Consider the following 27960-nt stretch of genomic DNA (forward strand, 5'->3'; position numbering starts at 1 on the left):
ATACTCTCATATACTATCAGTCAAAATGTAGTTTTGAACAACTTTTCTAGAAGCAATTTGGCAAGAGCCTTAAAAATGTTTTTATACTTTACTCACTAATTTTACTTCTAAAAACTCTGTCCTTTGACAATCTAGTATTTGTTATGACTTGATTTATGAAAAGGGAAAATTTTTTTGACATCAAATTATAGTGCAATGGTTGAATTGTGTTGTAATAGGGAATATTATGCAATGATTCAAATTATATTTTCAACTCAGTATTTTGTGGCATAAAAAATGATTATACTGTAATATTAGGTGATTATAGCATGAATAAAACTTTAGAGATTCAGGTTTTTTGCAAGTGGCTATAAATTTATAAATATCTATATTCTTCCTTGCGATTTTTTGATTTCCTATATTTTGTATAATGAGTGTTAAAGTATATTCTAAAGTATATTCAGAGAATGAATAAGAGAAAGGATAAACCTTCTTTTGACTCTATTCAACTATTTCCTTTAGAGAATCTTAATTCCTTGGCTTCTAATTAAAGTTTTTAGGCTCACTCTTCTTCCAAGCTTCTTCTAAGTGCCAGTACCCTAACAGATGGAAGTCATGGGTGAAAGGAACCACCTGAACAACATTAGCACATATCCTTTCTATGCTAATATCTAGTTCAGGTCTTTTCAATATATACACTAAAACTTATATTTGAAATAAGAATGACTTCCCTTTGGCAAATAGTAGTGGGATAAATACTTAATTTGTCAGTGAATCTTCATGTCTTTACCAGCACATTCAAATATGCAATACATTTATTGGAGCTAAAATTAGTGTTTAGAAATGGAAACAAATTTGCAAAGAAACCTAGGCTGTTCAGTGGTGGTGGTGGGGACATTAGCGATTTCATAATAAATAAATTCCAGTTTAATTCATTGGACTCTGACTGATAGTCAGAAACCAGCATTTATATTTGTAGTACACTAAAAAAACAGAAAGCATCAGAAAGTGCCAGATGTTATTATTTTATTCCTGATTGAGCTTCACTAAGGAGCGTGGCTTAAGACCCAGAACTCTAGAGTTCTGGGTTTTGCTAGCAATTTATTGAGAATCCTTGAGCAAATCATATAAGCATTATGTTGTACATTTTCCTTTTCTGTTAAATGGGACATTGGACTAGGAACAGCAATTTCTCAAACTGTTTCTGACTTGAAGCTCCAGGGCGACTGGTACCATGAGAGTTTTTGCTCATTGATCTGGAGGCCCCACAATGTAGCTAGCATGTAACTAGCATTTATCAGAGCTCAGTAGCTAAGGATTTAACAATGACTGACTGTGTCCCCTGTGGAGTGCTGCTTGGGAATCTGCATTCCCATCAGTTACACCCAGCATGATTCTGCTTGTATCTATCTGCTTTAATTATTGGGTATGTGGTAAAATTTCATTACAAAAGTACATGATCATTTCATTGCTGTCATTAAAAATTTGAAGTCTCTAAGATAAAATCCTTTCAACTCTGTCATAATTTAATGTTATTATTATGTGCTATTATTTTATAAAAATACAGATCATAACACCTCTTCCTCTTTTTCCCTTCTAAATATTACCAAATTCTATGTGATGTGTAGAAATTGTGTTTAGGACAGAATGAGATACTCTGTATTTTGATGGATAAATCAGAGGTGACAAGGTAGAGAAGGGATTGATGGGTTATGCCAGTCAATAGGGACCGTATATGTAAAGCCAGACAGCTGTGAGTGAGCATGGCGGCTTTAGGAGGTGAGAAATATCACGTGACTGGAATGCAGGGTTGAAGGAAGGTAGTGAGGGGGTGTGGTTGGAGGAGGCTCCCATCATAAAAAGCTGTGTGTGCTTGCTTAGGATTTAAGCTTTATCTAGTGGGGAAGTAAGTCTTATATATATATATGCATATTACATATACATATGTGTGTATATATATATATAACATATAATTTATTTATTTATTACTATTATTTTTGCTTTTTAGAGCCGCCCTCACGCCATATGGAAGTTCCAAGGCTAGGGGTCAAATTGAAGCTACAGCTGCTTACACCACAGCTAGCAGCAATGCCAGATCCTTACCCCACTGAACAAGGCCAGGGATCGAACCCACATCCTCATGGATCCTAGTCAGGTTCATTAAACGCTGAACCACGAAGGGAATTCACAAACATTTATATTTTTAAGAAAATTAGATAACATCATTCTGTTTGTGTTTTACTAAAAATTCTCTAGTCTCAGAGTTGAGGTTAGGTCTTTGGAGTCTGAGGGTTATATGTTAAGATACGTATTGATCTTGGATTTAATGGAACTGGTATCATAAACACTCAAAAAGTTTTCTTTGTCATACCATGGCATTCTTTCCTTTTTTCACACTTGGTTTGCAGATCACTAAAAATTACCCCTTATATACAGCCATAGTTCTTCCAAAGAGAATATTTATTGTTGTAATTAATCTACTTTATTACTGTCTTGACATGAAGAAGGTATAGATAATCAAATCTGGAGTTGAATAAAATAAGTAAATTTTAACTGAATATGTTCTACTGAAATATGATTTCATTCGTTTATAACTGTGGGATACCAATGGGGAGCATACCCAAAAGAGACTGGATATGACATTCAAGGTAGAGTATGTTGAAATTCGGACTTTATCACTTAAAACTAAATTTTTTTCTTGCCTAAGCCACTTACTAGGGTTGAAATCCTTTCTTAATTCTCCCTGGAACCTTATCAAACAGCCAAGATACACAATTCAGGCAGGAGTGGAAAATGGGAAAAAAAAAAAGCAGCACACTGGATTTTACAGAGCTAAAAAACCCAGTAAATTTTATAGAACTATTAATATTCAGTAGGAATAATAAAAACTAGCCTTTCTTTAGCCTTTGCTCTTTGCAAAACTAAATTCAACTAACTCAAGTCCTTTTATTTAATTTCTACAATGAGGCTGTTGAAATAAACACGATCATTCCATTTCACAGATGAGGTTTATCTAGATTAAATAACTTGACTTAGGTTACAGTGATAGATTTATACCTACTATGTCCTGTTGAGGCTGATCTTTTATACCTCGAATTCGTAAATAATGACTTTGAGGTACCATATGCTTCCATATCCTGGCCATGCCCCTGTCCTAGCACTTTTCTCACGGTATTATAATTGTCTCTTTAAATCTCTACAGGGATTTAATTCAGTGGCATGCCACATAAGTGCCTATTGAATGACTAATATTGTCAGAAGTCACTAAAGGTTGATATAATACAGAAAACTTATGGAAAATAACCAGTGTGGAAAGTGCCAGTTGCTTCTGTAACCCTCTTCGGCATTACTTTCCTCAAAGATGACATTTTTCAGAAAGTTGGTGAGCTGATCCTTACTGCCTACAGGAATTCAAAGGAGTATGAAAAAAGAAAACAAAACAAAACAGGGAGTTCCCATTGTGGCTTGGTGGAAACAAATCTGACTAGTATCCATGAGGAGTCGGGTTCAATCTCTGATTTCACTCAGTGGGTTAAGAATCTGGGGTTGCCATGAGCTGTGGTTTAGGTAGCAGACGTGGCTCAGATCCAATTGCTGGATCTGATTTGACCCCTAACCTGGGGACCTCCATAGCCATGGCTATGGCCCTAAAAAAAAAAACAAAAAAAAATCCCCAAAACTCATAGAAATGCTTAAGTGATGTGAAAGAGTATTACAGTACTAGGAAAGACTAAGGAAAGAGATAATGAAAGAATCATTTAATTAATGGTCTTTACATTTATGATGGCTCGTCTTCTACACATGGAAGCAACCAACTTTTCATTAATAGTGAGCCTCAAATACAAAGAGTAGTCAGAGGATACTCCAGGCCTTAGGTAATTTTTTTTAAAGATTAAAATGCAATTAGTACAGGGAAGAGAAATATTTTAATTAAAACATTATTCAGTATAACTTAATGAAGAAAAACCAACTTAGACTTCAGCTTGAGGGATTGAAATTCTACCAAAGAAAACCATTTCTGATGATAAGGAAGTTTACCAAGGGAGTTGGGAGAGGATTCTGAGTGAGTTTGTACATGCATTCTTAAGGTGGACAGTCCTAACTTCCATAATATATCTTGCTTGATGATGCTCTGATTATAATGTGATAATATCTATTTTAATCAGGTCTTTAATTGCACTGTTGAAAGTTACAAGGAATAAAATCTCTCTACCCCTATCTCTATAAGCATGTTTCTGCCATTTGTTCCCTTTTCTAAAGGATGCTTAGAGCTTAAATTCTGCTGTTGCTTTTAGTAGTCTTTTGGAGTCAAATGCTGGAATGAGGAAGAGCTGCCATGCAACATGATGATGTGTTCATTAACACTGCCAGTTGCCCAAGCCCTGCAGAAGGCTGGTTACACCCTTTTCACTCCCTGAATGTGAATGCATTAGTAATATGAAAATATTTTAGGGTGAAGGAAACACCTTGCAGGTGGAATCGTTATCAGCCATGGCAAGTTGCATGTCAAGTTTAAGGGTGCTTTAGTTGATTTTCTTGTCTTTAGCTGGTTAATGCATATCTACCTCCAATGTGTAGTAAAGTCCACTGTCCTGAATTTTGATTTAGTTATGAAAAATCCCAAGACAGTAACGAGACCAAAACTTATTTTAGTTGCCTTTTTCCTAACATTATCCTGGCCAACTGAAGACTGTTCTTTCTGTGGTGAGATCTATACCCCTCTCAAAGTTTTACCATGTGGTGTGGTATTGTAATAATCCATATGCTTATCATCCTCTCTCACTGGATTATTAGATCTTTCAGGGTAGAGCTGTGTCTTGTTACATCTTTCCTCAACACAGTGTGTTGCCGACCATGTCATAGTCAATAAGACTTTTTGTTTTTTTTTTTTTTTGACAGAGTGCCTTTCTCTTTTATTCTCATTTATTCATCTCTCACTTTCCTCAGGTCCTCTCCATCTGTCCCAAGGACATGAGAGCTGATATCTGTGTTCATCTAAACCGGAAAGTTTTTAATGAACATCCTGCTTTTCGACTGGCCAGCGACGGGTGTCTGCGTGCCCTGGCGGTGGAGTTCCAAACCATTCACTGTGCTCCCGGGGACCTCATTTACCACGCGGGAGAAAGTGTGGATGCCCTCTGCTTTGTTGTGTCAGGATCCTTGGAAGTCATCCAGGATGATGAGGTGGTGGCTATTTTAGGTACTGTGAACCTTCCTAATGTTGTAGTGAACATGTAGCAATTTTAGAAATTTTACTCCTCAGGTTTCTTAAGAGAAATTTCCTTTGCTTGGTGACTTTGGAAATCAGGTCACTAATGAGATGATGAATCTTAGTGAAAACTAGTAATGCTGTTTCAGCAAAGAACATTACTATTGGTCACAGCTTAATGGGCTACATGAGGGTTTGATTAAACTTTCTTTGGCAACAGTTGGGCAGTGCTGTTTAGAGGTGATTATAGCCTAGGATGGCTTCACCTCCACGTTGTTGGTAAGCGTTAAAATGGCTTGTGAAATGATTGTCAGGTTGGTAACCTAGAGTGTTAGTCTCAGAGGGACAATAGAACCTGTGTAGTTCAAAATCTCCCTTTAGAGAGGCGTAAATTGAGGCCCAGAAAAGTTTAGTGACTGGCCCAGCTAATTACTAAATGAGTTAGGGCTTCAGTATAAATCAACTCACTCTATGTCTTTCTGCCTCCTTGCAGTGGACCTAAGTAGTGAGCTGGAAGTGATGAGGAAGCAAATGAATTTGACCCCTTATATTGGAATTATCACAATGCAAGTAAATTTAGGTTTTTAAATCTGGTTCAATCTGTCTATAATTTATGAACCAGGAAAATTATTCAGCTAATGATACATTTGTTCTAAGACTCAGAGACCTGGTAGATAGTTGTACTAACAAAAGAAAGCATTGATGGTACATGTGGGTGACAAAATTTTTAAAAATTACATGTTTGGGGAGAGAGTAATTTACTATACATTTCATTTTGGTAAAAAATTGCTAACTGATAATTTAGATCATTTTCTGCTCAAATTTTCTGCAGCATGAAGTCCACATGGATAAAAAAAGAAATAATGAGGTCAGAGGAGAAACATTCCTTGTGTTTTTTCAAGTAAAATAAGTAGAATTGCAGGATGTCAACTCCCTTTTGATCACATTTTTCATGCTTGTGTCTCATGAAAAATGAGCTCAATTTTTAAACTATTGGATTTTTTAGCTACTGAGGTCAACCTACCATAGCTTGAATGCCACTTATTCTTATGAGATTGACTGATATATTTTAGAAACTGCAAAAGCAAACTCCAGCTCCAAAATAAAGGACTGATTTCAAAAACACACAATGACTTGAAAAAATACAGAATTGAGGACTGAGAAACAATGACTCTTCATAGGGAAACGGGGTCAATAGATTTTATAAGGGTTATAGAAAATGATTCAGGGTGGCAAATAACTGAATAGTATTGTCTGTAAATCTTTCCTTAACTGTTTAATAATAATATTACATTTATGCATAAATTTCTTTTAGAAACTTTTTATTTTTCATTTTTTTTTTGGTAAAAAAAATTCATACAACACTTAGAGCCAGCATTCTGGGCATGTTTAACGTTGCTTGGCGCTTGTTCTGCTTTGCTTCCTGGAGTATAAAGGAGTTCTGTAATCCTTTATACAAAGTGCACATTTTGCCAGAACACTCCTTTGTGATAAAATGGAATATATATATGTACACTACCACCATTCCTGTTTACTTAAAGAGAGGATCAAACCGAGGCCCCAAACAGGTGTATTTTCTTTTCCTGTGTGTTCATGTCAATGGTGGGCAGGAGAATAGATATCAGATATATTACAGTAAAGAGAGCAGCTTTGTGATAAATGACCTCAGCTGTGCCCTCATTGTCATTTGCTTTGCCCCATTTTCTTCATTACAGCTTCACTTTGGTAGCTTTTTTAAAAAAGAAGATGGATGGGGAAAACCCTAAGTGCAGTACCTCTGGGCTGGGTCTGCTAAGCTGGAATAATTTGCTCAGTGAGATAGACAAAATGCATTTTCTTTTCATTTTAAAATAAAATGGTAGCTGGTTTTGCCCAGTGACACAGTAAAAATGAACACATGGCCCCCTGGGTATTGGGCCAATCTTATTGTATATCTGTCACATTTTATTTCTTTGAATCTGTACGTTTTGCTTATCCTTCTCAAAAATTCAGAGGTGCAATTCAGTGATGTTTCATCTCTTGATTAGAGTCAATTCTCTGGCAATCTTTCTTTCCTTATTTTGTGAGCCTCTAATAAAGATTAGTTCAGCCAAAAGGATGTCAGAAGACTTTTGTTTTTTTTAAAAAAAGTTTTGAGCCAAAGTGATCTTTCAAGGCAGATGTAAGTGGGCAAGGTGAGGAGGCATGATGACGCTGGAGAGGCTGCACATGGGCCCAAAGCGTTGCCTAGGTGCCCTGGTGCTGGGCAAGACACTGCCCTCCTGGGGTCTGTGGTTTGGGTGATCAATGATGAAGTAGTCATGGAGACAGGCTTTGTTGTGCCCTCTGCCAATCCAGCTTTATAGGAAGGCATTCTGAGGAGGCTGAGGACTAGGAGTGTGGCCTCATGGTTACTTTCTGCAGGGAAGGGGATGTGATGTCACACATGAAAGAGGACTGTATCATATGCCGAAAGAGCTTGTCTACCATGTCTGCATACACCCTCGTGTTCCTACAGGTTACAGGTTCCACCATTGGGGCAGCTGAAGCCCAGTGCCTGCTGCCTACTGTGCTTTGCCTGCAGGGCATGGAATCTGCCAGAAGGGCCTTCCTTCACTGAAACCAGCTTCTTGACTTGTCAATCCTTACACGAGCTCCCTCCTGTGACTTCTCAGTGTGGTTTCCACTGGGGATGCATGTTTTCAGGCTTTTCTAAACTAAAACTACTTTCTTACACACTTAAAAAGGTATTTTGTTTGTTTTATATTTAACACTTGAGATGCTTTAACAATATTTTAGGAAAGGGAGAGGGGCAAAGGTTAACCTGTCAGCCATCCCTTCTGACATTTGGCTGGCTGTGCATTCCTTTGTCTACTCCCCTTATTTTTCTTCTTACCACTCATTTTTTGATAGACCAGTTTTGAAATACAGACTTAATGAAAAGTTGCATTAGCATGTGATTAGCATGTAAAGTTTGACACAGATCTTTAGGTTTTCTACCTTATTAATTGATTAAGTCTTCAACATTTTTTACTTATTTTTTGTCTCTTGAACTCTCCTTGAACTGAGAGTGGCACGTTAAAGGATCTTATTATTGTGTTTAATCTATACCTCCTTGTATCTTTTGTAGTTTATACTTTATAGTGCTTGTTGCTGTGTTGTCTGGTGCACAGGTATTCATAACTGTTATATCTTCATTTTGAATTGTGGCTTTTAGCTTTGAGATGTGCCCTTTTTTCATCATGTCTGATGATGTTTTGCCTTGTAAGGGTCAGATAGAAACCTCCCCTCCTCCATCTTAGTATACCTCAGAAAAATGAGAATTTGTCCAAGTTGGTCTGACAGGAGAAATAAGTAGGACTTGCTCTCTCTTACACTGATTTATTTGCCAGGTGAAATGTTGAGAAGTGAGGTTACTTTAAAATTCATTAAAATCTCTGAATCTAAAAACCAGCAGTTTATTCTTTTGGATCCTTGCCTCTAAGCGGTCTCTTGGTAGGTATATAATTCTTTAGTGTGTCAGAAGTGTTAAGGTGTTTAATGAATAAGTTCTGAAGCATAACTAATTAATGAAAAGGTAAAAAATGTAGTCAATAAATACCTTCTTTTTTTAACACTGAAGGATGGCTTCAAGATGTTTTTCTAAATAGAACATATGAAGATAATTGCAGTTCATGTCTTTTTCTGATTTGAAGTTCTTTCACTTCTTACACCTCCACCTTTTTTTTCTTTTGACCTTCCTACTTTTTATGAAATACAAAGAATTCCAAATTAAGTCATGTTGCATACATAATATTTTATATCCTTTACTATCTCCCTGCTTTTTGGTTTTAAACTTATAATTACTTAATGTGAACAGATTTATTGGTATGCCAAAAATAGCCAGGCTACTTCTAAGTGTCTTGACAAAGCGTATTGTACCTTTTAGAGACCAAAAAAATGGCATTTCCCCACTAACAATAGACCACACTCCTAAGATATTTCTTTTGCTGAATTCACACTTTGTTTTTCCTCTTTTGTGTTCACTGATTATTAGAACCATATGGTTGGATTATTAATCTAAGACAATCTCTGTCTAAGTCTTTCAGTTGTAACTTTATTTACTTTATTTTTTGCCACACCCATGGCATATGGAAATTCCCAGGCCAGGGACTGAATCTAAGCTACAGCTGTGACCTATACCATAGCTGTGGCAATACCGAATCCTTAGTGCCACAGTGGGAAGTCCTTTTTAGTTGTGGCTTTAAATTCCCAAGAGAACTATGCTTGTTTATGTAGAGTTTAGATGGAGAGGTTAGATGTGGTTATGGAGTTGGAGGGAGGGGACATAAGTGAGGAAGGAAAAGATAGAAATAAATGAACTTAATTATATATAAAAGATAATTTCTAATACCTGAATTCATTTTAATTAAGATCAATTATTTAGAATCAGTTCATTTCTTATAAACATTTGTGCACTATCAAAGAAAACATAAATGATTCTTCTCAAAATCCAAAATATGGTTATTTTTGTTCCCCAAAGGAAAAAAAAATCTGAGATGTGAATGAATAATATTCTGCTATTTTGAATATTTGTGAAAATGTGACCTCTGTGTTGTGGTTAAGATTTCTTCCCTTGTACTTGTTATTAGAAGTCAAGTGCTTCACACTTTAAATTCTTAAAAGGGCTTTTCCCGAGCCCCAGAAAATTATTTTCTTTTGCATCCACATTTTGTGTTTTGAGATGCTGTGCTGTGAACCAGGTAGATTTGCTCTACATATTATGATGATGGACTTAGTTAATTTAGACCTTTTTATAAAGGGGAAACCAGCTATTTGCTTAAAAATAATTGCATGCTTGTCTCACTTTAAACTTTCTAAGTAGTAATTATAACATCATTTATCTATGGTTTAAATTATATACTTTAGTATTCCTCAGCCTGAAGATTTTTGGATAAAATATAATCTTTACAATCTGGAAGTTTAAAAACCTCTCCCTACCATCCTCCAAAACCAAGTCTTGTTCATTCCATCCCCTGGTGTCTCTTTATCCTATCTTCAGTGTCCCTTCTCATGACCACTGCTCTTAAAATTTTGGTCCTGAGTTGTGGTGGCTGTCATCTGAAAGGCCATTCTGCTCAAAATCTTTCATCAACTTCAACCTCGAATTCTATGTTTTGTTGCCACCACAATAATTTTTCTAAAATATAAATTATCTTTTCAGTCTCCTTGTTAGGATTGGCTTTTTAGCACCTCAGGGATAAAATGTAACTCCTTGCATGGCCTGTGAGGCCATGTAGGTCTTTGTCTTTGTCCATCTTTCTAGCCTGATTTGTGCTGTTTCCTGTCCCTGCTCTATTCTCTCCACATTGAATTGCAAGAAGTTTTCTGAGCATCATCTTGTCCTCTCTCACTGGGAAGCTATTGCATATACTGCTTCTTTGTTTAGCATCTTGTCTCCTCCTCTTGCTTCTTTATCGTCTTTTACTCTTTCTCTTATTGCTCTAGTCTGGATCAGGTTCCTCTATTTTGGGTTTCCACTGCATGCAATACAGGGTTCTTAGTCCTTCCTACTTTTATTTTTTTCTTGTTTATACTCCTACTGCATTGTGAATACTTGAAATGTCTTTCTCATTTTTGTTTCTCTGTCACCTGTGATAGGACCTCTTAATCAGGTTCTCTGTAAAGGTTCAATGAGCCAAGTTAGCTAGTACTTTATTTTGCCATTAAGCTGTTTTTATAATTGTTTTAGTTCTGGGTACCCATGAAAAATATATTCTGTTGCTGTTTTCTTTATGTTTTATTTTGAGATACTGACTATTCTCTTTCTCTTTTGTCTGTATGATTTTAGTAGAATTCATTTCCCGAAGGCTCTAGCCTTAGCATAGAACTAGTATGGACTGAGAAAATATTTTCCTATTGTTAATGGGGCACTTGGAACAAGGAGAATAAGAAGGGATAAATGTTAAATATCTCAGGCCACTCAAAACTCTTGTTTTCCATCAGGAACCCACAGTAGAAAGGAAGAATCTAACTTGTACCCTGGGCATTGACTATAGTAGGAATATTGTAGAAGGAGATCTAGCTTTAATTCCTGGATGTGACATTACTTTTGGGATCAATTGAAATGGATAGTTCTACAAATTAGATTTAATTTTATTAGGAAATGAACATTTAAGAGTTGAAAAGGGCTTAGAGAAAGAAAAAATCATATTTGTAGTTAGTAATTGAGCACCTCTCCTTAAGTAAAATTTAAAGTCCATAGATATGTTTTGACTTTAAGATTTCCTATGAAAACTTTTGAAAAGTACACCTCAGACCCCTTTGAAAGTCTGATTTAAATACCAATAGTTTGCATCTAGCTGTCTGTGAGTCTGTTTCTGTTTTGTAGAATGAATAAGCAATGAGGTCCTGCTATACAGTGCAAGGAGCTATATCCAATCATTTGGGTTAGATCATGATGGAAGATAGTATGAGAAAAAGAATATATAATATGAATATATAAGATATTATATATTATATTAATTATATTAAGATTATGATAAGAATATATAACTATTATATGTATGACTGGGTCATTATGCTCTATAGCACATGCTATATGGCAGAAATTGACATAACACTATAAATTAACTATAACAAAAATAAAATTTAAAAACAAATTAATACCAAAGGTTATTAAATACTAATTATTTTTAAACTTTATTATATCAAACCCTCTAATTAACTTTGTGAAGAAATATGCTAATCTTAGAGATGGAAAACCAAAGCTCTTCAGTATCAGGCAATTTACTGGTTGCAGCTAGTAAGTAAGTGGTGGATACAGGATTTGATCCCACACTTGTCTGACTTAATGTCAATTCTCTTAACCATCCCATTGCAAATGTAATGCTTTCTTTAAGAGGAATTTAAAAATAGAATTTTGAGGAGAGTTCCCTGGTAGCCTAGTGGTTGGGACTTGGTGCTTTCACCTCAACAGCCTGGGTTCCACCCCGGTCTGGGAATTAAGGTCCCATGTCAAACCACTGCATGCTGCACCCAATAAAATAAAATAAAATAAAATAATAAAATAGAATTTTGAAATTATACAACCAGTTGGTTTAATCTTGAGAGAAAATAGAGTGCCTATATTCTTTTTAATGTTTCCTTTTATTAAAAAATATTTTTTTAACAAAACTGTAAGTACCATATCAGAGTATGTTACTGAAAACCAAACATTACCCAAATATAAGGTGGTTAGTCAGCTACTAAATATGTCCAAATATGGTCCTCCTCCAAGTGACTAGTAAACTACCAGGCAGGTTTGGTGAGAACTGGCTCAGAGTGTAAATCTCAATGAGGATCTCAAGATCTGCTTTAGGGTCTTTCATCTGGTCTTGGAAGAGTTCAGAGTCCATAAATTAGAAGGATTAATGTGGAAATGAAGTGTATAAGATTGCTACAGGATTGAAAGAATGATGACACATCTTAGCAGTTTCTTCCAGGAAGAGGTAGGTCTATTTCTCCAGATGTGTCTGGTTCTTTTCTTAGGCGGAACCCTCCTTTCTTCCCTCAAGTGCCATCAGTCTTTGGACAGAATAGGGCTGCTTGTTAAGCTTCACTCATTGCTCATCTGTTTCCCTGAGGTCATGGCATCCACATACAGAAAGCTTCATCTTCATTTTCCTATATTTCCTTTCCTTTCCTTTCTTTCTTTCTCTTTCTTTCTTTCTTCCTTTCTTTCTCTCTCTCTCTCTTTCTTTCTTTCTTTCTTTCTTTCTTTCTTTCTTTTCCTTCCTTCCTTCCTTCCTTCCTTCCTTCCTTCCTTCCTTTTCTTTTTCTTTTTTTTTTTTAAATCTTATAAGGCCGCACCCCTGGCATGTGGAAGTTCTCTGGCTAGGAGTTGAATTGGAGCTGGAGCTGCAGCTGCCGGTCTACACCACAGCCATAGCAATGTGGGATCCAAGCCACATCTGTGACTTACACCACATCCCATGGCGATGCCAGATCCTTAACCCACTGAGCAGGGCCAGGGATCAAACCCTGAACCTACATCCTCATGGATACTAGTCAGGTTCATTACTGCTGAGCCATAATGGGAATTCCCATTTTCCTAGCTTTCTTATACCTACCTACATATCACTGTCTTGCCTCCACTCTCCTTGTCTACCCCATCTTCCCCTAATCAAGCCTAATCAATCTTTTATCAAAAAGCATCTAGTATGCCTTTGTCTTCAAGGAATTGAAAAATTAACTAATTACAAGTTTAAGAAGTGGGTTTTGTTTTGTCACTAAGAAGAACAAAACCGGTCAGTTGTAAGTATTGATTTACTTGTCTGGTGATGCCATGGAGAATTCAGTCTTCCTTTTGGTATGAGAGGGGGAGATGTTATTGGTGAGTAGGTGAACATCAAAATTATCTGAACTTTTTAATTTGCAAACTAAGAAAAACAGATTCAGGGAGTTCCTACTGTGGCACAGTGGGCTAAAAATCTGGTTGGTGTTACCTCAGCTGTGGTGTAAGTTACAGCTGTGGCTTGAATTTGATCCCTGGCCTTGGAACTTCCATATGCCATGAGTGTGGCAAAACATAAAATAAATATATAAAGTTACAATTAAAAGAGTTAGAGAGAGATTGTTTTAGATTAATAATTCCAACCATATAGTTCTATGAAATTCATATAGGAATGTCCATATACATGCTTGATACTTTTCCATTATTTACCAAATTTTAAGGTAACTAATTGGTTTCTTATCTTCTGAGGGTACCTAGATAGTTTCTTTTAAAAGTCCTTATATGCCAACAAATTTAAATAAATGCTAAATTTCAGCACATTGCAGTTTTTACCATTATTGAAGTGCACGTTGTCCTATTTTTGTCAAGTCAGAGTCTCTTCAAGTTGGCCTCTGTGTCCTTTTGACACAATAATTGTCTTTGATAACTTCCTTGCTGTGTAGTATGACCAGATCCTCATCTTGTATAATTCTGCCCCACACTTGGAGTCAGCCATTAGCCATTTCTCCAAGAAGTTCTAATTTGTTTTTGTGAAAAATATTTTAAGATAATAATCATGGTCCTAACTCTACTGCTACTGGGTTGGTCATTGTTTCTTGGTCCATTTAATAAACAAAATGAGAAGAAAAATATTTTTATGTGTGTATGTTTGTACCTCTCTGTGTGTATACAAATAAAAATTTTCATGAGTTTATACAGATATGTTTAACTAAAATTCAGTGCAATAGAGCTTTATTTATCCACTTCCACATTTCGTCTTTAACTACTTTCTTCCATATTGAGAATGCTGGGGGTGGTAGAACTAAAATGTTGCATTGTTGTTCAATTGACTTATGCCACATTACAAGTACTACAGCCTCAGAATAATAATACTAATACCATCACCACCAATATGATTACTGAAAAGACATGAAAAGAATTTTGCCTATGCTTGTCCCATTCTCTCCCACCAATCATTATTTTTAGGAGTTGTATTGTCTCTATATTATCAGAACATATAGCCATCGCATAATATACCTTCTCCCTTTTCACCTTCATTTAGTCTTCATTCTATAGGTAGCTTTGTAGTTAGTGCACCATTACTCTTTATGTCAGTGTCTCTCTAGAATTTTGCTCGTCTGAGGGATATTCACCAATAATAGGAAAAATCCATGGGAACAGTACTACCTGAGTTATTTTGGTGATATAGCTTGTGTCCTTTATTCTTAAAAATCAGTTTTACTGGAGATGAAATTCTTGATTCACATTTCTTTCATGGATTATCTTCAATATGTTGCTCCCTCTACTTCACTCAAATCAATAGGCAAATTATGGAGCTTTTGTTTTCCACCATCATAACTTTTGTATCTTTCTGTGCTTTTAAATCTCGTTGTCAGGGTCATAACTCCTAAATGAGGTGACTGTGAGGCAAGGCGAAGTCATGCATTTGTAATCTGTGAAATATAGTAGAGGTATCTCGCAACAACGTAAATGGTTTTCCAACAGTTCTTCCTTTGCTGCTCTTCACTCTGTCATTAAGTCTGCTATGAAAGCACTGGATAGGCCATGATTTTCTTTACTTGAAGCATTTGTAGTGGTTTCCTTTTCGAAATAGGATTAAGCAGACTGCTGCATGGCATTCACGCCCCCTGCCCTGGTGCTGTATTTTCCATCTCTGTGTCCCATCTATGTCTCCAGCATTGAGCTAACAGTGCTCAACATCCACTGGGCAGCTCATGCTATCCTTTCACAAAAATACTGCTTTTCTCCTATGATCAAACTCAAACACTACCTTACTTGTGAGGTAAATTCCCTTAAATTCTAAGCACATTTTTTCCTTGTGTGCTTAGCCTACACTGATCCCATTGTAGTTATTTTATTTTTTCCTATTTTATCATCTTTTGGGGATGTCTCTCATTATAAAATTAAAGTTTTTGAGAGCAGGATTCCTATTTTCTACATATCTCTATTCCACTATAGCACAAAGCCCATGTTTCAGCTTACCCACAGTGTTCACATTAGGATGCTGGATGTACTTATTGAATAGGGTGAATAGGGCAGCCATCACTTCTCTCATTTCATTGATGTGAAAGTTATAAGACAGTAATAATATGACCATAGAAATAGGCTTCTATGCTAAATGCTTTCTTAGGAAAAGAAAACAGAAGAATTTCAAGATGTAACTGCTTTTTAATTTCATCTTTTTCTCAGATTTCATTTTTAGAGTATGCTACTACCTTTCTTGATTTGGGTACATGTTTGAATTTCTGTATATAACCAGTTTGTTCTTAGCACTACTATAGTGCCAAATTCAGGGTCATTAGCTTGCTTATCACCATATCTTTTATCTCCTCAAAGGAAGCTACCCTTGTTCCCTAATTTATCCATGAAGATATTCTTTTTTGTAATGTTTACTTAATGAGAGCTATTTAGCTCACTCTTTGTGTAAATAAGAATTCATAAGCAAAATCAGTGACCTTTTTTTGGTAGATAAGAATTATTTGCTTCTCTGAAAGTGTCAGATTTGTATCCATTATATTTTTTAGCAGAATGACTTTGGACATCAATCCCTGAAAATTGGCAGGCACCAATTCTAAAGGTTTTAAAGATTCTATTCTAATGCAGCTCTATAATTTGTAAATTTTAATGCTCATTATCTTGTTCTTCCTGTTCTTTGCATTTAAAAGGTTACCTCATGGCAACGGCTGCTTGTAAATAGTCAATTTAAAATCCCATAATTAAAAAAACTCATAGTATTGTTCATTTTTAAATGGGAAGTTTTGTGTATATGTCTTTATAAAAAAGTTTATGAGCCAACTACAACAATCAGTTACAGCGAAGGGCTGACTAATCAAAGTAAACACATGGATTATGTCCATTCTATAGAAGAGTCATTAAATAGAGCTGTCTCTGCCCTTCCATATACACTCACAGGAAATTACCTAAGTAAACTTCAAATGCTGTATTTTTAGGTATTCATTGGCTGTATTAGAGTTATATTCACTGATGAATAACTGAGGTAATTTTTATGAATTCATTTTATCTATGTTATTAGCTTACCAAATGATGTGTTTCACATAAAGAACAAAACAAAACTCTGTAAAATCAGCCTCTCAGAGGACCATAATCCCCAAGCATATCATGGTCTGTATTTCTCCTTTAATTATTTTGTAACTCTGTCTCTGTCTTTAAATTTTCCAGTGTTCTACTCTATGAATCTTTAACATTTAATTCAGTTTTACAATCCCGTTTCCTGTGGTTTAGAAGTGAAACACTTTGTGAGACTTTATGCAAAGAACTGAGAAAATATAAATAGACCAAACAACAACTTTCATGTTGAGGGTGAGCTTTTCTACTATTTTTAAGGCTTTGCAGGGAGGTTAGTTTTCTCAAGCTCTAAAATGTTTGTGGCTAAGACTACCTGCATCCAATGGGAACTGACCTAAAAACTAGCATCAAATATTCTGTAGTCATGAAGATGTACAGGATTTTCCTGTCCTGGAAGGGTGCAGAATCTTTGTGATGAAAACAAGGGTGTTTCTATATTGGATATTCCATGAATAATTCCATGTCTTCCGGAGCTGTGATGTCTGTGGATTACAGTGTAAGTGTGTATAATATTTCCTGAAGAAGAATATTAGTCAGGTTCACTGTGGTTGGTAAATTAACTGATTTACAGGAGGACCAATTTCCCCGAAGTGCCATAAAAATTTACTGTGAATTGCGTGACCATTAGGTGATATAGAAACTGGGTAAAGTGAAAACACTTTGAAATGGTTGATTAGATTAATATCTAATGGCTATACTGTGTCTCCTAATGGAAATACATATTATAAAATAACTAATATTGCTTATATATAATGTAAATTCTGATCTTGAGAGCAGAATTATTCAGCAATTTTTCTAGGCTTCTTAACATTTTTTAGGGAGAAAAGCAGGGGCTGGTTTAGTCAGTTAACTTATCTGTTACTTTCCAGCCTCATAATCTCATAATGGGATTTGGAGTTGTTGAGGCTCTGGATTTTAAAGTCCTTTTTTTTTATTTTTTAAAATTACTCAATGAATTTTATTACATTTATAGTTATACAATGATTAAATTCCTTTTTTTTTCTCTTTTTGACACAGACAAAATATTATCTTGAAATGTAATGATGAGTTTTAGTTGATTCACTATAGGATTATAAATGTAGAAAAATCTTAAACATTAGTCTTTTTCCATCTCATTGCCTTTAGAGTCATTCAGGTAGCTTGACAACTTGATTTAGGCCATACCATTAGTGGTAGAGCCTCAGATATGGTATTTGTTTATCTGTTTCTTTGTCTCCTTTTCTCATTCATGTATTTTTTAAAATAAATGTTTGTTGAGCCCTTGAATAGTTATAGGCATTGGGGTTAGTGGGAGTAGTTAAAAGAGAAAATTCTCTGCCTTTATGAGTTTATATTTTAATTAAATGCTACTCTTTCCACATCATAGGCTTTTTATTTCTCATGACACTAAAAAAGATAAATACTTTTTTTTTTGGCCACAACCATGGGATGTGAAAGTTCCTGGCCCGGGACTGAATCCATTCCAAGCAGTGACCTGAGCCACTGCAGTGACAACACTGTATCTTTAATCAGCTGCACCACGAGAGAACTCCAAAATACAAATAAGACAGAATAAACAATATTACTCAGAAATCCTTTCATGATGAATATGGTATGTAGTGCTAGATATATATCCATGAGTTGTTGGAGAGAGGAAGTAAAGAGGATGAGACATCCTCTCCTCCTTGAGCCCTGCTGCAGTAATAACAGGCAGTCCAGCTTCTCAGGAGAGTGGATTGGCTTAGACTGGAGGATTATGCCTGGATGTTTATATTTTCTCAAATCAGAGCTGGGGTGAAATTGTTTTGAGCAAAGAAAAAAGTCCGAAACGTCTCTAAAAAAATTCTAAATATTAAAAGTTAAAATTTTTTTTTGATAGAAATATGACAAAATTTTTCATTTTATCAGATAAAATAAAAAATAACAGAAAGTTGAATGCCTTCACAATTTAAAATGGTCTATATTGGCAAGGGGAAATTAATGTATATATTGAGTATCTTTCAGCTATTGATGAAGCATTTATCAATCAATGAATATTTATTTAGTATATCATAGATCTGTATACATATTATATTAATTCAGTTTTATTAAAAAGTATGAAGAAAGACATCTGTGAAAATAATTGGCTATTTTAAAATAAAAGTCAGATTCATTAGACAAACATGTGGAAAACAAAATGTAGAAAGAAAACAATAAGCACATCAATTGAAAACAATTGCTGTAATAGTTTCTTTTTGTTTTGTATTCCTTTTGATTTTTAAGAAAATTTATTACCAATTGACAAATTAATAATAATTTATAACATATAGAATAACGCAGAATAATAAAATACAATATATTTTGGTTCTATCTAGATTATTTTTCTTTTAGAACATAAGAAATAGTAGACTTTTAATTGAAAATTCTGTCTTGTAGTTTCAGTTTCATTTTCATGTACTTTATTATAGCCTATAACTATGTTATTTTTTATTTTTATTTTTTCATTTAACACTATAAGATTTGCATTTTTGCATGTTATTTCTTTTCTTTTTTTTGTCTTTTTAGGGTCACACCCACCGCATGTGGAGGTTCCTAGGCTAGGGGTTCAGTTGGAGCTGTAGCTGCCAGCCTACTCCACAGCCACAGCAACGTGGGATCCAAGCCGTGTCTGCAACCTACACCACAGCTCACAGCAACGCCAGATCCTTAATGCACTGCACGGGGCCAGGGATCGAACCTGCATCCTCATGGATGCTATTTGGGTTCGTTAACAGCTGAGCCACAATGGGAACTCTACAGCATGTTATTTCGAAAATTAGTTTTAATTCTATATGAATTGATACTTGATATATGGATAGATACATATTTATTTCTGAAAATCTGAAATTATGACTAATAGCATGACAGTGAATATTATGTGTGTTTGTTCCTAAACCTTTTGATTGATTCGCAAAAGTGAAATTACTGAGTCAAAGACATTGGTTATTATTGTAGTATGAAAATCAAATAGTCGAAAAGTCATGCACACTTATAAATAGGTCAGAGATTTTATTGTAAATGATAACTTGAGAAAAGGTTACAGAAATGAATGTAATCCTTTTTCTATCTCTTCAAGAAAAATCCCAGTGTAGAAAAGAATAAGAATGATCATAGAGGAAAAGGAACAAGAAGATCAAAGCAGCCTTTTAAAAGCCCTGTAATTTCCATAGCACCAGTGACTATGGTAATATAATGGTTGTTTATCTCTTCTGTTTAAAAAATAATACACAAAATTATAAGGCAAAATGAAACCCATCTGTTATCCCATAATGAGAGAAAACCTATTTGATGCACTCGTTTTTTGTGTACTTTTCTGAAAAGAAGACAGTGCATAAAATGAGATCATACTATATGTATGATTTGATATCCTGCTTTTATTATTTTACATAATGTGAATGTTTCCCTACCACTTATTAAAATTTTATAATATTTAGTGGCTGTATAATGTTCCATACTTTATTCATTTATGTATTTAATCATTCATATTTACCTTGTTTCTACCTTTTTTGGCTGTTATAAATATCACTTCTGTGAACATTTTTATAAGTAAATTTGGTACTTCTGATAATGCAATTAAAATAAATACCTATAGTTGGAATTACTTACCATTTATGGACTGATGAAATTCATCAGTGTAAGAGAAGGTAGAGTTTATCTTTTAAATTTCTATAGCTGAGGTCTCCTTTAGGTTACCAAACACCTTATTTGGCTTTCAGGTCTCTAATTATTCTTTCTTGGACAAATATATGGCTATCAGGTAGGTTGTTCATCAGGATCACTAACTCAAAGGAATTTGGGGAGAGTCTAGAAACAAATGATATTACCCAAGATTTATTAAGTAGCCATTTGGGTTACTTTATGCTGATCATTTGATCACAGGGTAGTTTTAGCCACCTCCTCAGTAATATACGTGTTTTCTCTTTCCATCGCAGAGTACCTCCTGGTTCTCTAAGGATTTCTAGACTGCTGTGTGCAGTGGGCAGGAATCCATGATCTCACTCACTCACCCTAAACCTCTCTCTCTCTCTCTGTCTCACTGTCTCTTTCTCTTACTCTTTATAGTATATTCCTAAAGGTTATATGCTCTTTTCTCTCTGGTAGTTGAAGTGTTATAAGGCATATTTCTTCTTTCTTTCTTCCTGTCTGTTCTGACTTTAGTCTTCATGGTGAGATCAGATATTTGCTCATTTCTCTGGATAAAGTACAAAAAGAATAAGTCTTTGGTAATGTGGCTATAGGATTTTTTTTTCTTCCACCTGGACATATTCCCATCTTTTTCATTTTAAAGCTTTTCCTTTCCCACAGAAGAACAGAGTGCAGCTGAGAATCCTTCAGGCAGGGGAGTTAATGGAACTGTCTCTTTAGAAAAGCCATTCAGTACTTAATCTCTGAAGCTTCCTCATTTCTCTTTGTTTGGACAATGAAGTACTCAGGGTGGTGAACTGCTGATTTCAGGTCACCAGTGGATGTTGCTCTGAAGTGAATAGTTGATTTCTGTGTTCCGAAATTATAGAATTTTAAAAAGACACCTGTATTTGACTAGAGTATAAAACTCTTTATGGAACTGTTTATGGCATAGCAAATCTAAGTCTTCATATTTTACCCAGCTTCCCTCCATGGGCTCTGTGATTGCGGACTGGAACTCTGGCACTGGGCCCTGAAGCCCTGCATAAACTTAAGCTTGGTTGAGAGGGTAGGGCATCTTTGGGGAATAAGTCCTGCTGAGTTTTGGTTTCCCTGGAGCATGAGACTTGGTTGCTGAATAATATATATTTTATGTATCTCAAATCAGTATCGGCTTTATAAAGGCTGTTAACAGCAGATCCTTGTAGATTGTGTTGTACTGTCATTTCTACTAGAAGGAGCAGAAGAGGGGATGAAACTAAGAAGTCACCTTTGCTCCTTCTAGCCAGAACGGGAAAAGTTAAGGTGGCAGAAGATAATGAAACTCTTAAAATGAGGTTGTTGGCTTCTCTGTTAGATTTTGTTTACTCATGGCACTCCAGATTTCCAACAAAAAGTGAATTTAAGGTAACATTACTTTACATATTGTATGAAAGTGTTGTACATTGCTATAAATATATATACATAGATGAGGTTATACACTCAGACTTTAAATTATGTTAGGCAATCAATATCACATATGAAACAATAAAAAATAGTGACTTGGATAAAAACTAGTGTAGATACTTGAATATGTACATATATGTATGTGTGTATATATTTATACATATTTTATACTATTTTCCAGGAAAAGGGGATGTGTTTGGAGACATCTTCTGGAAGGAAACCACCCTTGCTCATGCGTGTGCCAACGTCCGAGCACTGACATACTGTGACCTCCACATCATAAAGCGAGAAGCCTTGCTTAAAGTCCTGGACTTTTATACAGCTTTTGCAAACTCGTTCTCGAGGAATCTCACTCTTACTTGCAATCTAAGGAAACGGGTATGTTGCCTGGATCCACTTCCCTTTATTAATACCTAGAGGGTTAATACCTTATACCCTATTGGTTAAGGAGTGGTAAACTGATTTCATTCTGTAGTAGTACATTCCCATCAATGTAAAGTGACATCATTTTCTTTTCATTTATTTATATTTTGTTTACTTTTTAAAGAGGGGGAAAAATCCTGAGTACATGGGTAAAGACATGAATCATTATCATTTAAATGCAAAACAGACTTGAGGAGAAACAAATTGTACTCTAATATAATTAGTTAATTCTTAAAGTTTTTAATATTGCTGTAAAATTAATGTCAGTGTCTCTTACTTTATCAGATGGAACTTTTAAAGCTGGTAAGGGTAATCAAACTGGTTGTCTACTTTATATTCCTGATTCTCTTTAAACCTTCCTTCTCCTTTAATAATCAATTCATAAAGCTCATTCTCCATTAATTCTGTCAAAGCACACTACCTCAAAAAATAATTAACCATGCTAATGTATCCTACAAATAGATACAGGAATCCTTTACTTTGCACTACTGCTGCAAATTTTATCTTCATTGCTGTTTTCTTCTTCATTGATGAGTGTGGCATAATTTAATTTGCATAAAGAATTCTCCTAGCTCTGATTTATAGGTCATTGGACATTGGCAAAGGCTCTTTCATTGCCAAGAATGTAATAGATGTTTGGATAACTGCACTTAAGGAATTTCATCTAAGATGATTGCCTGTCTCTGATGAAGTATTTTGAAATAACAAGCCTTCCCTTCCACAACTCCTTAAACAGAATCTTCCTAGTAGTTAACATGGAGGAAAAAAAATCAATCCAGGAGACAAATTAGCATCTATACGGGAGTAAGATAGAAATGAGCATAAGCAAATCAATGTCGTTCTCTACCCAGGGTTCTAAGAGAGGATAAGACTTCAGGAGTCATATTTGTACCAGTGACACAACACTTGATTTATATTTGAATAGCTGTTTCAGTTTATATTTTATTAACAAATACTTACTGAGCATCTACAACCTGTAAGACAAAATGCAAAGAGCTATAGAGAGCATAAATACACAGTCCCTATGCTCAAGGAGGTGACAGCCAAGTGCAAATATTATGTGAAATGCAAATATGTGAAACATATTTGTACAAGTAATTGAGAGTTAAGGTAATGATAAATGTGCCACATAGGAACTAAACAGGGCAGTAGCTAATTCATTAGGGAGCTTGGAGTCCCATTTAATAATGCACAGAAATATGACTCCTTTGGTCTGTGCTCTACTTTCTCCAGTGACAAATTCTTCTTCTACATGGCAGTCTGTGGATACCTGAAACCCATATTTTATTGTCTTCCCAATATATATTTTCCCACGTACTGCAAGTTTACCAAAACCTGTATCTGTTCTTACAGTCCTCAGGTCAGTTATTATTTGTCACTGTCCTCTTCAAAGCTTATTTGTTTTTACACTATCTCATCTGATGTTTATAATATGCTTGTGAAAAGAAAAGGGCAGCTATTTTCCCTTCAAAATGTTGGAGGACACTCAGGCCTATAGAGATTAATATTAAATAACGAAGTGATACATTTGCAATGCAAGGTCTCAAAGAAGGATAACTAAGACAACTCACTGGTAGAAAATAAATTTTGGTTCTTCAAAATTGATTCATCACAAAGCTCCATAATCTCTTTTTCTCTTTCACACATCTGAGAAGATGTACATTACACACATATGTGCGCGCACGCGCACGCACACACACACACACACACACACACGCACACACATTGGTTGTGAGAGCTGAGTGCATACACCAGTGTGCCTGTCTCTGATAGGTTAGAGAGAGAGAAAATGTGTGCTGTTTTTTGATGGAACCCAGGAATGTTGTGCCTGCCTCTGTAGGTGCTGGTGTGCAAGTAATATCAAATAGATTCTTCCCTTTATAACCCATTCCTTGTTATAACATGTGTCAGGTTTGTTTGTTTTGTCTTTTGAGGGCTGCGCCTGCAGCATATGGAAATTCCCAAGCTAGGGGTCGAATCGGAGCTGTAGCCACTGGCCTACACCACAGCCATAGCCACAGCAACATGAGATCCAAGCCTCGTCTGTGACCTACACCAGAGCTCACAGAAATGCTGGATCCTTAGCCCTCTGAATGAGGCCAGGGACTGAACCTGCATTCTCATGGATGCTAGTCAGATTTGTTTCCACTGAGCCACATGGGGAACTCCATGTTTGTTTGTTTAAAAATATTTCCTGTACTTCTACAATTGATGGATAGTCACGGTAATTTGAATATACGTTCAGGTGTGTTGCTAATAAATGTTACTTTATTTTTGGAATGAAAGTATTCTCATAAAGAAGAGAAACAGAAAAATATCCTCCAATGTTTCATGAGAATAACTGCCATTCAGAGAGCCTCTTTTAGAGACATACACTTCAACATATTTTATATATAATAATTAATCTTATTAAGTATCAGCAACCTCCAAACAAGACAGTGTAATCGCCATTTCATTGATAAGGAGGTCGAAGATCTGAGAGTGAGACAGCTAGTTGCCAAGTAAAATATGGGTCAGAGCCTAGATTTGAATCCAACTCTGTCTGATTCTAAAACCCATATTCTTTAGACTATGTTGCTTTGGTTTGTGCAAATAGCTGGCATTTTTCTTTTCCTGCAATGCTGGTCCACAAACACATTCTCAATAAAGTATTGCGTTTCTCATTCATTTGGTTACTTTAGCTGCATTCCCCCATTGAGTTATTAGTAAAAACTATTTTGTTCTTATCGGTACTACTTTAAGCATTCTTGCAGTGAACATTGGTTGAGAACTGTAAAATGAAGATTATGTCCTTGGAATAACGCCTCCTAGCTATTAACGCCTCCTAGCTATCATAACCATTAATCAAGGGCATGTTCCTACTGAGTGGTGGGGGCATTCGGAACCCAGATTTTTCTCTGTCATAGATTTCAGCTCTGGCATGTGAGCACATATGGTGGCTCAGTGGGAAGTTTTGTACAGTGTGTGATTCTCAGTGTCTTCAGTAGGAGGAATGTGATAAGGCTTTAGGTGCTTGCCTCCATCTCCATCAGGGAGAAATAAGATGTTTGTTATGCAAATAGAGCTCCTACTAACCATCCTGAGGTCCCTCTCTATAAAATTTCTAGAACTATAATTGGTAATTTCATCCAAAAACTACCGCAGGGGTTGGCAAACTTTTTCTGGCAAGAACCAGATAGTAGATATTTTATTATTTTATTTTTATTTTTTGGACACATCCATGGCATGCAAAAGTACCCAGGCCAGGAATCGAACCTGCACCACTGCAGTGACCTGAGCCACAGCAGTGACAATGCCAGATTCCTTAACCCAGTAACCCACCACGTGGATATTTTATAATTTAAGGGTCATATCATTTCTGTTTCAGCTATTCAACCTCTCTGTTGTAGCATAATATTAGCTGTCTTAACTCTGGATGCCATTACAAAACACCATAGACTGAATGGCTTAAACAGCGCAAATTTATTTCTCACAGTTCTGGAGGTTGGTAAAACCAAGATCAAGATGCTAATCAGTTTGGTTCCCTAAAAAGAGCTCTTTTCTTTCTAATTTGGAGATTTCTGCCTTCTGCTGTGCCCCCACATTGGGGTTGGGGAGAAAGAGAGAGAGAGGAAAAGTAATCTTTCCAGTGTCTCTTCTTATAAAGGCACTGATTTTATCCTGACCACCCTCATGACCTCATCTAAGCCTAATTATCCCCCCAAATTATTTCTTCATACATCATCATATTGGGGAATGAGGACTTCAGTATATGAATTTGGGGGGGAGGGATGACACAATTGAGTCCATAGCAGCAGCCAAAGATAATATGTAAACAAATGAGCATAGTTGTGAAACTTTATTTACAAAAACAGATGGCTTCTTATTGGCTTTGTGTGTCAGTAGCTGAGAGCAGAGGACTAGCAGTTAGGTAGGGATGACAACGGGGATGCAAATGGAATTCTACCCCTTTATTAGAAAGAAAATCTCTACTAATTGCCCCTCAGCTGGAGGGTTATCATGGAATGGAAAGTGCCATGCATAAGAGGTGACTACATACAAAACCAAAATTGAAACAGACAAAACAAACAAAACAAGAAAAAAGATGGCTATAGAAGCGAGGTAGGTAACACAAGTGAGTGAGGCAAGGCTCATGTGGCTGTGAAGCCTGGAGAATTCACACCTTGTGTAGAAGGGGCAACTGCTGCTCAGCCTAGTGGTACACTGCCTTGGAATGCCAACCTGGTGCTACCTGGTCTGAATGATTTCTTTTTTCCAGAGAAGCCAGAAGTATGACTTTTTACGTGAAATCACATGAGTTTGGTAACTAATTCACTTTGTCTTCTAAAACACTATAGTCAAGCACACAGATCTGCTTGTTCTTGATCAACAGTTTGTGAACTCAGTGGAAAGATTTAATGAATCCCTGATCTCCTGAAGCCTGAAATTTTTGCTAGATCCTGTAAATTTGGATGAGAAAGATTATTACGTCATAATTTTCTTTAATTTATAAGTGGGATTTAGCTTTTTTCAACTATAAAGTATGATAACAAATTGCGTATTATTAGAAGTACCCAAAGAAATTATAGATATTTTCATATCATCTTGTTTTTGTTGGAGACATCCTGAAATGTTTACATGCATCAGTACTTAATAATTATGATAGTTGTTAGACCTGCTGCTAGATGTTGTTGTGCTAATAAAAAAGTACAGAGATGACTATCTTGTGAATTAATTTCAATGTTCGCAAAACTGAATTTCAATAGAATACGTTCTTTTGCAATACTATATATTTTATTTTGTGCATTTAAAGAAACTCTTCTGGAATGAAGCATTTTCCATAGACTTTAGCAGACTGTTGGCAGTTATCAAACTGCTCTCTCACCTGTATGAGAGTCAGCAGTTATAGTAAGTTGAGCTAAAGGACTGGTTGGTATATACTTTTTCTTTCCTTCCTTCCTTCCTTCCTTCCTTCCTTCCTTCCTTCCTTCCTTCCTTCCTTCCTTCCTTCCTTTCTTCCTCCCTCCTTCCCTTCCTTCCTTCTTTCCTTCCTTCCTTCCTTTCTTCCCTCCCTCCATCCCTCCCTCCTTTCTTCCTTCTTTCCTTCCTTCCTTCCTTCTTTCTTTCTTTCTTTCTTTCTTTCTTTCTTTCTTTCTTTCTTTCTTCTTTCTTTCTTTCCTTCTTTCTTTCTTTCCTTCTTTCTTTCTTTCCTTCTTTCTTTCTTTCTTTCTTTCTTTCTTTCTTTCTTCTTTCTTTCTTTCTTTCTTTCTTTAACAGCTGCACCTGTGGTACATGGAAATTTACTGGATCTGAGCTACATTTTTGACCTATGCCACAGCTTGTGGCAATACCAGATCCTTAACCTGCTGTGCAAGACCAGAGATAAAACCCACATTCTCATAGAGACTATGTTAGGTTCCCAACCCAGTGAGCCACAACAGGAACTCCTTAAATTTTTCAATAAGAAGAAGACAAGTCTGTAGTTTCCAGTAAGTTTAAACATGTTCAGAAAAGGAATGGGAGGAAGTTCCCATTGTGGCACAGTGTATATGAATCCGATTATTATCCATGGGGATGTGGGTTTGACCCCCTGGCCCTGCTCAGTGGTTAAGGATCTGGCATTGCCATGAGCTGTGGTGTGAGTCGCAGACACAGCTCGGATCCCAAGTTGCTGTGGCTGTGGTGTAGGACAGCAGCTGTAGCTCTGATTCAACTGCTAGCCTGGGAACTAAAAAAAAAAAAGAAAAAGAAAAAGAAAGAAAAG

The 27960-nt window shown here is 35.9% G+C and overlaps 1 protein-coding gene across 4 annotated transcripts in view; it reads left to right on the top strand.

The window, feature by feature from the left end:
* The window catches only part of KCNH5 (potassium voltage-gated channel subfamily H member 5), a 298351-nt gene that overhangs the window by 216373 nt on the left and 54018 nt on the right, over positions 1 to 27960 (top strand). For all 4 annotated transcript variants that reach the window (XM_021062620.1, XM_021062638.1, XM_021062628.1 and 1 more), the window contains 2 exons: positions 4927 to 5179; positions 21976 to 22172. In XM_021062620.1, coding sequence (XP_020918279.1) covers positions 4927 to 5179; positions 21976 to 22172 — 450 coding nt within the window. The remainder of the gene's footprint in view (positions 1 to 4926; positions 5180 to 21975; positions 22173 to 27960) is intronic.

This window comes from Sus scrofa, chromosome 1 (genome assembly GCF_000003025.6).
Source record: "Sus scrofa isolate TJ Tabasco breed Duroc chromosome 1, Sscrofa11.1, whole genome shotgun sequence".
NCBI classification, from domain to species: Eukaryota; Metazoa; Chordata; class Mammalia; order Artiodactyla; family Suidae; genus Sus; species Sus scrofa.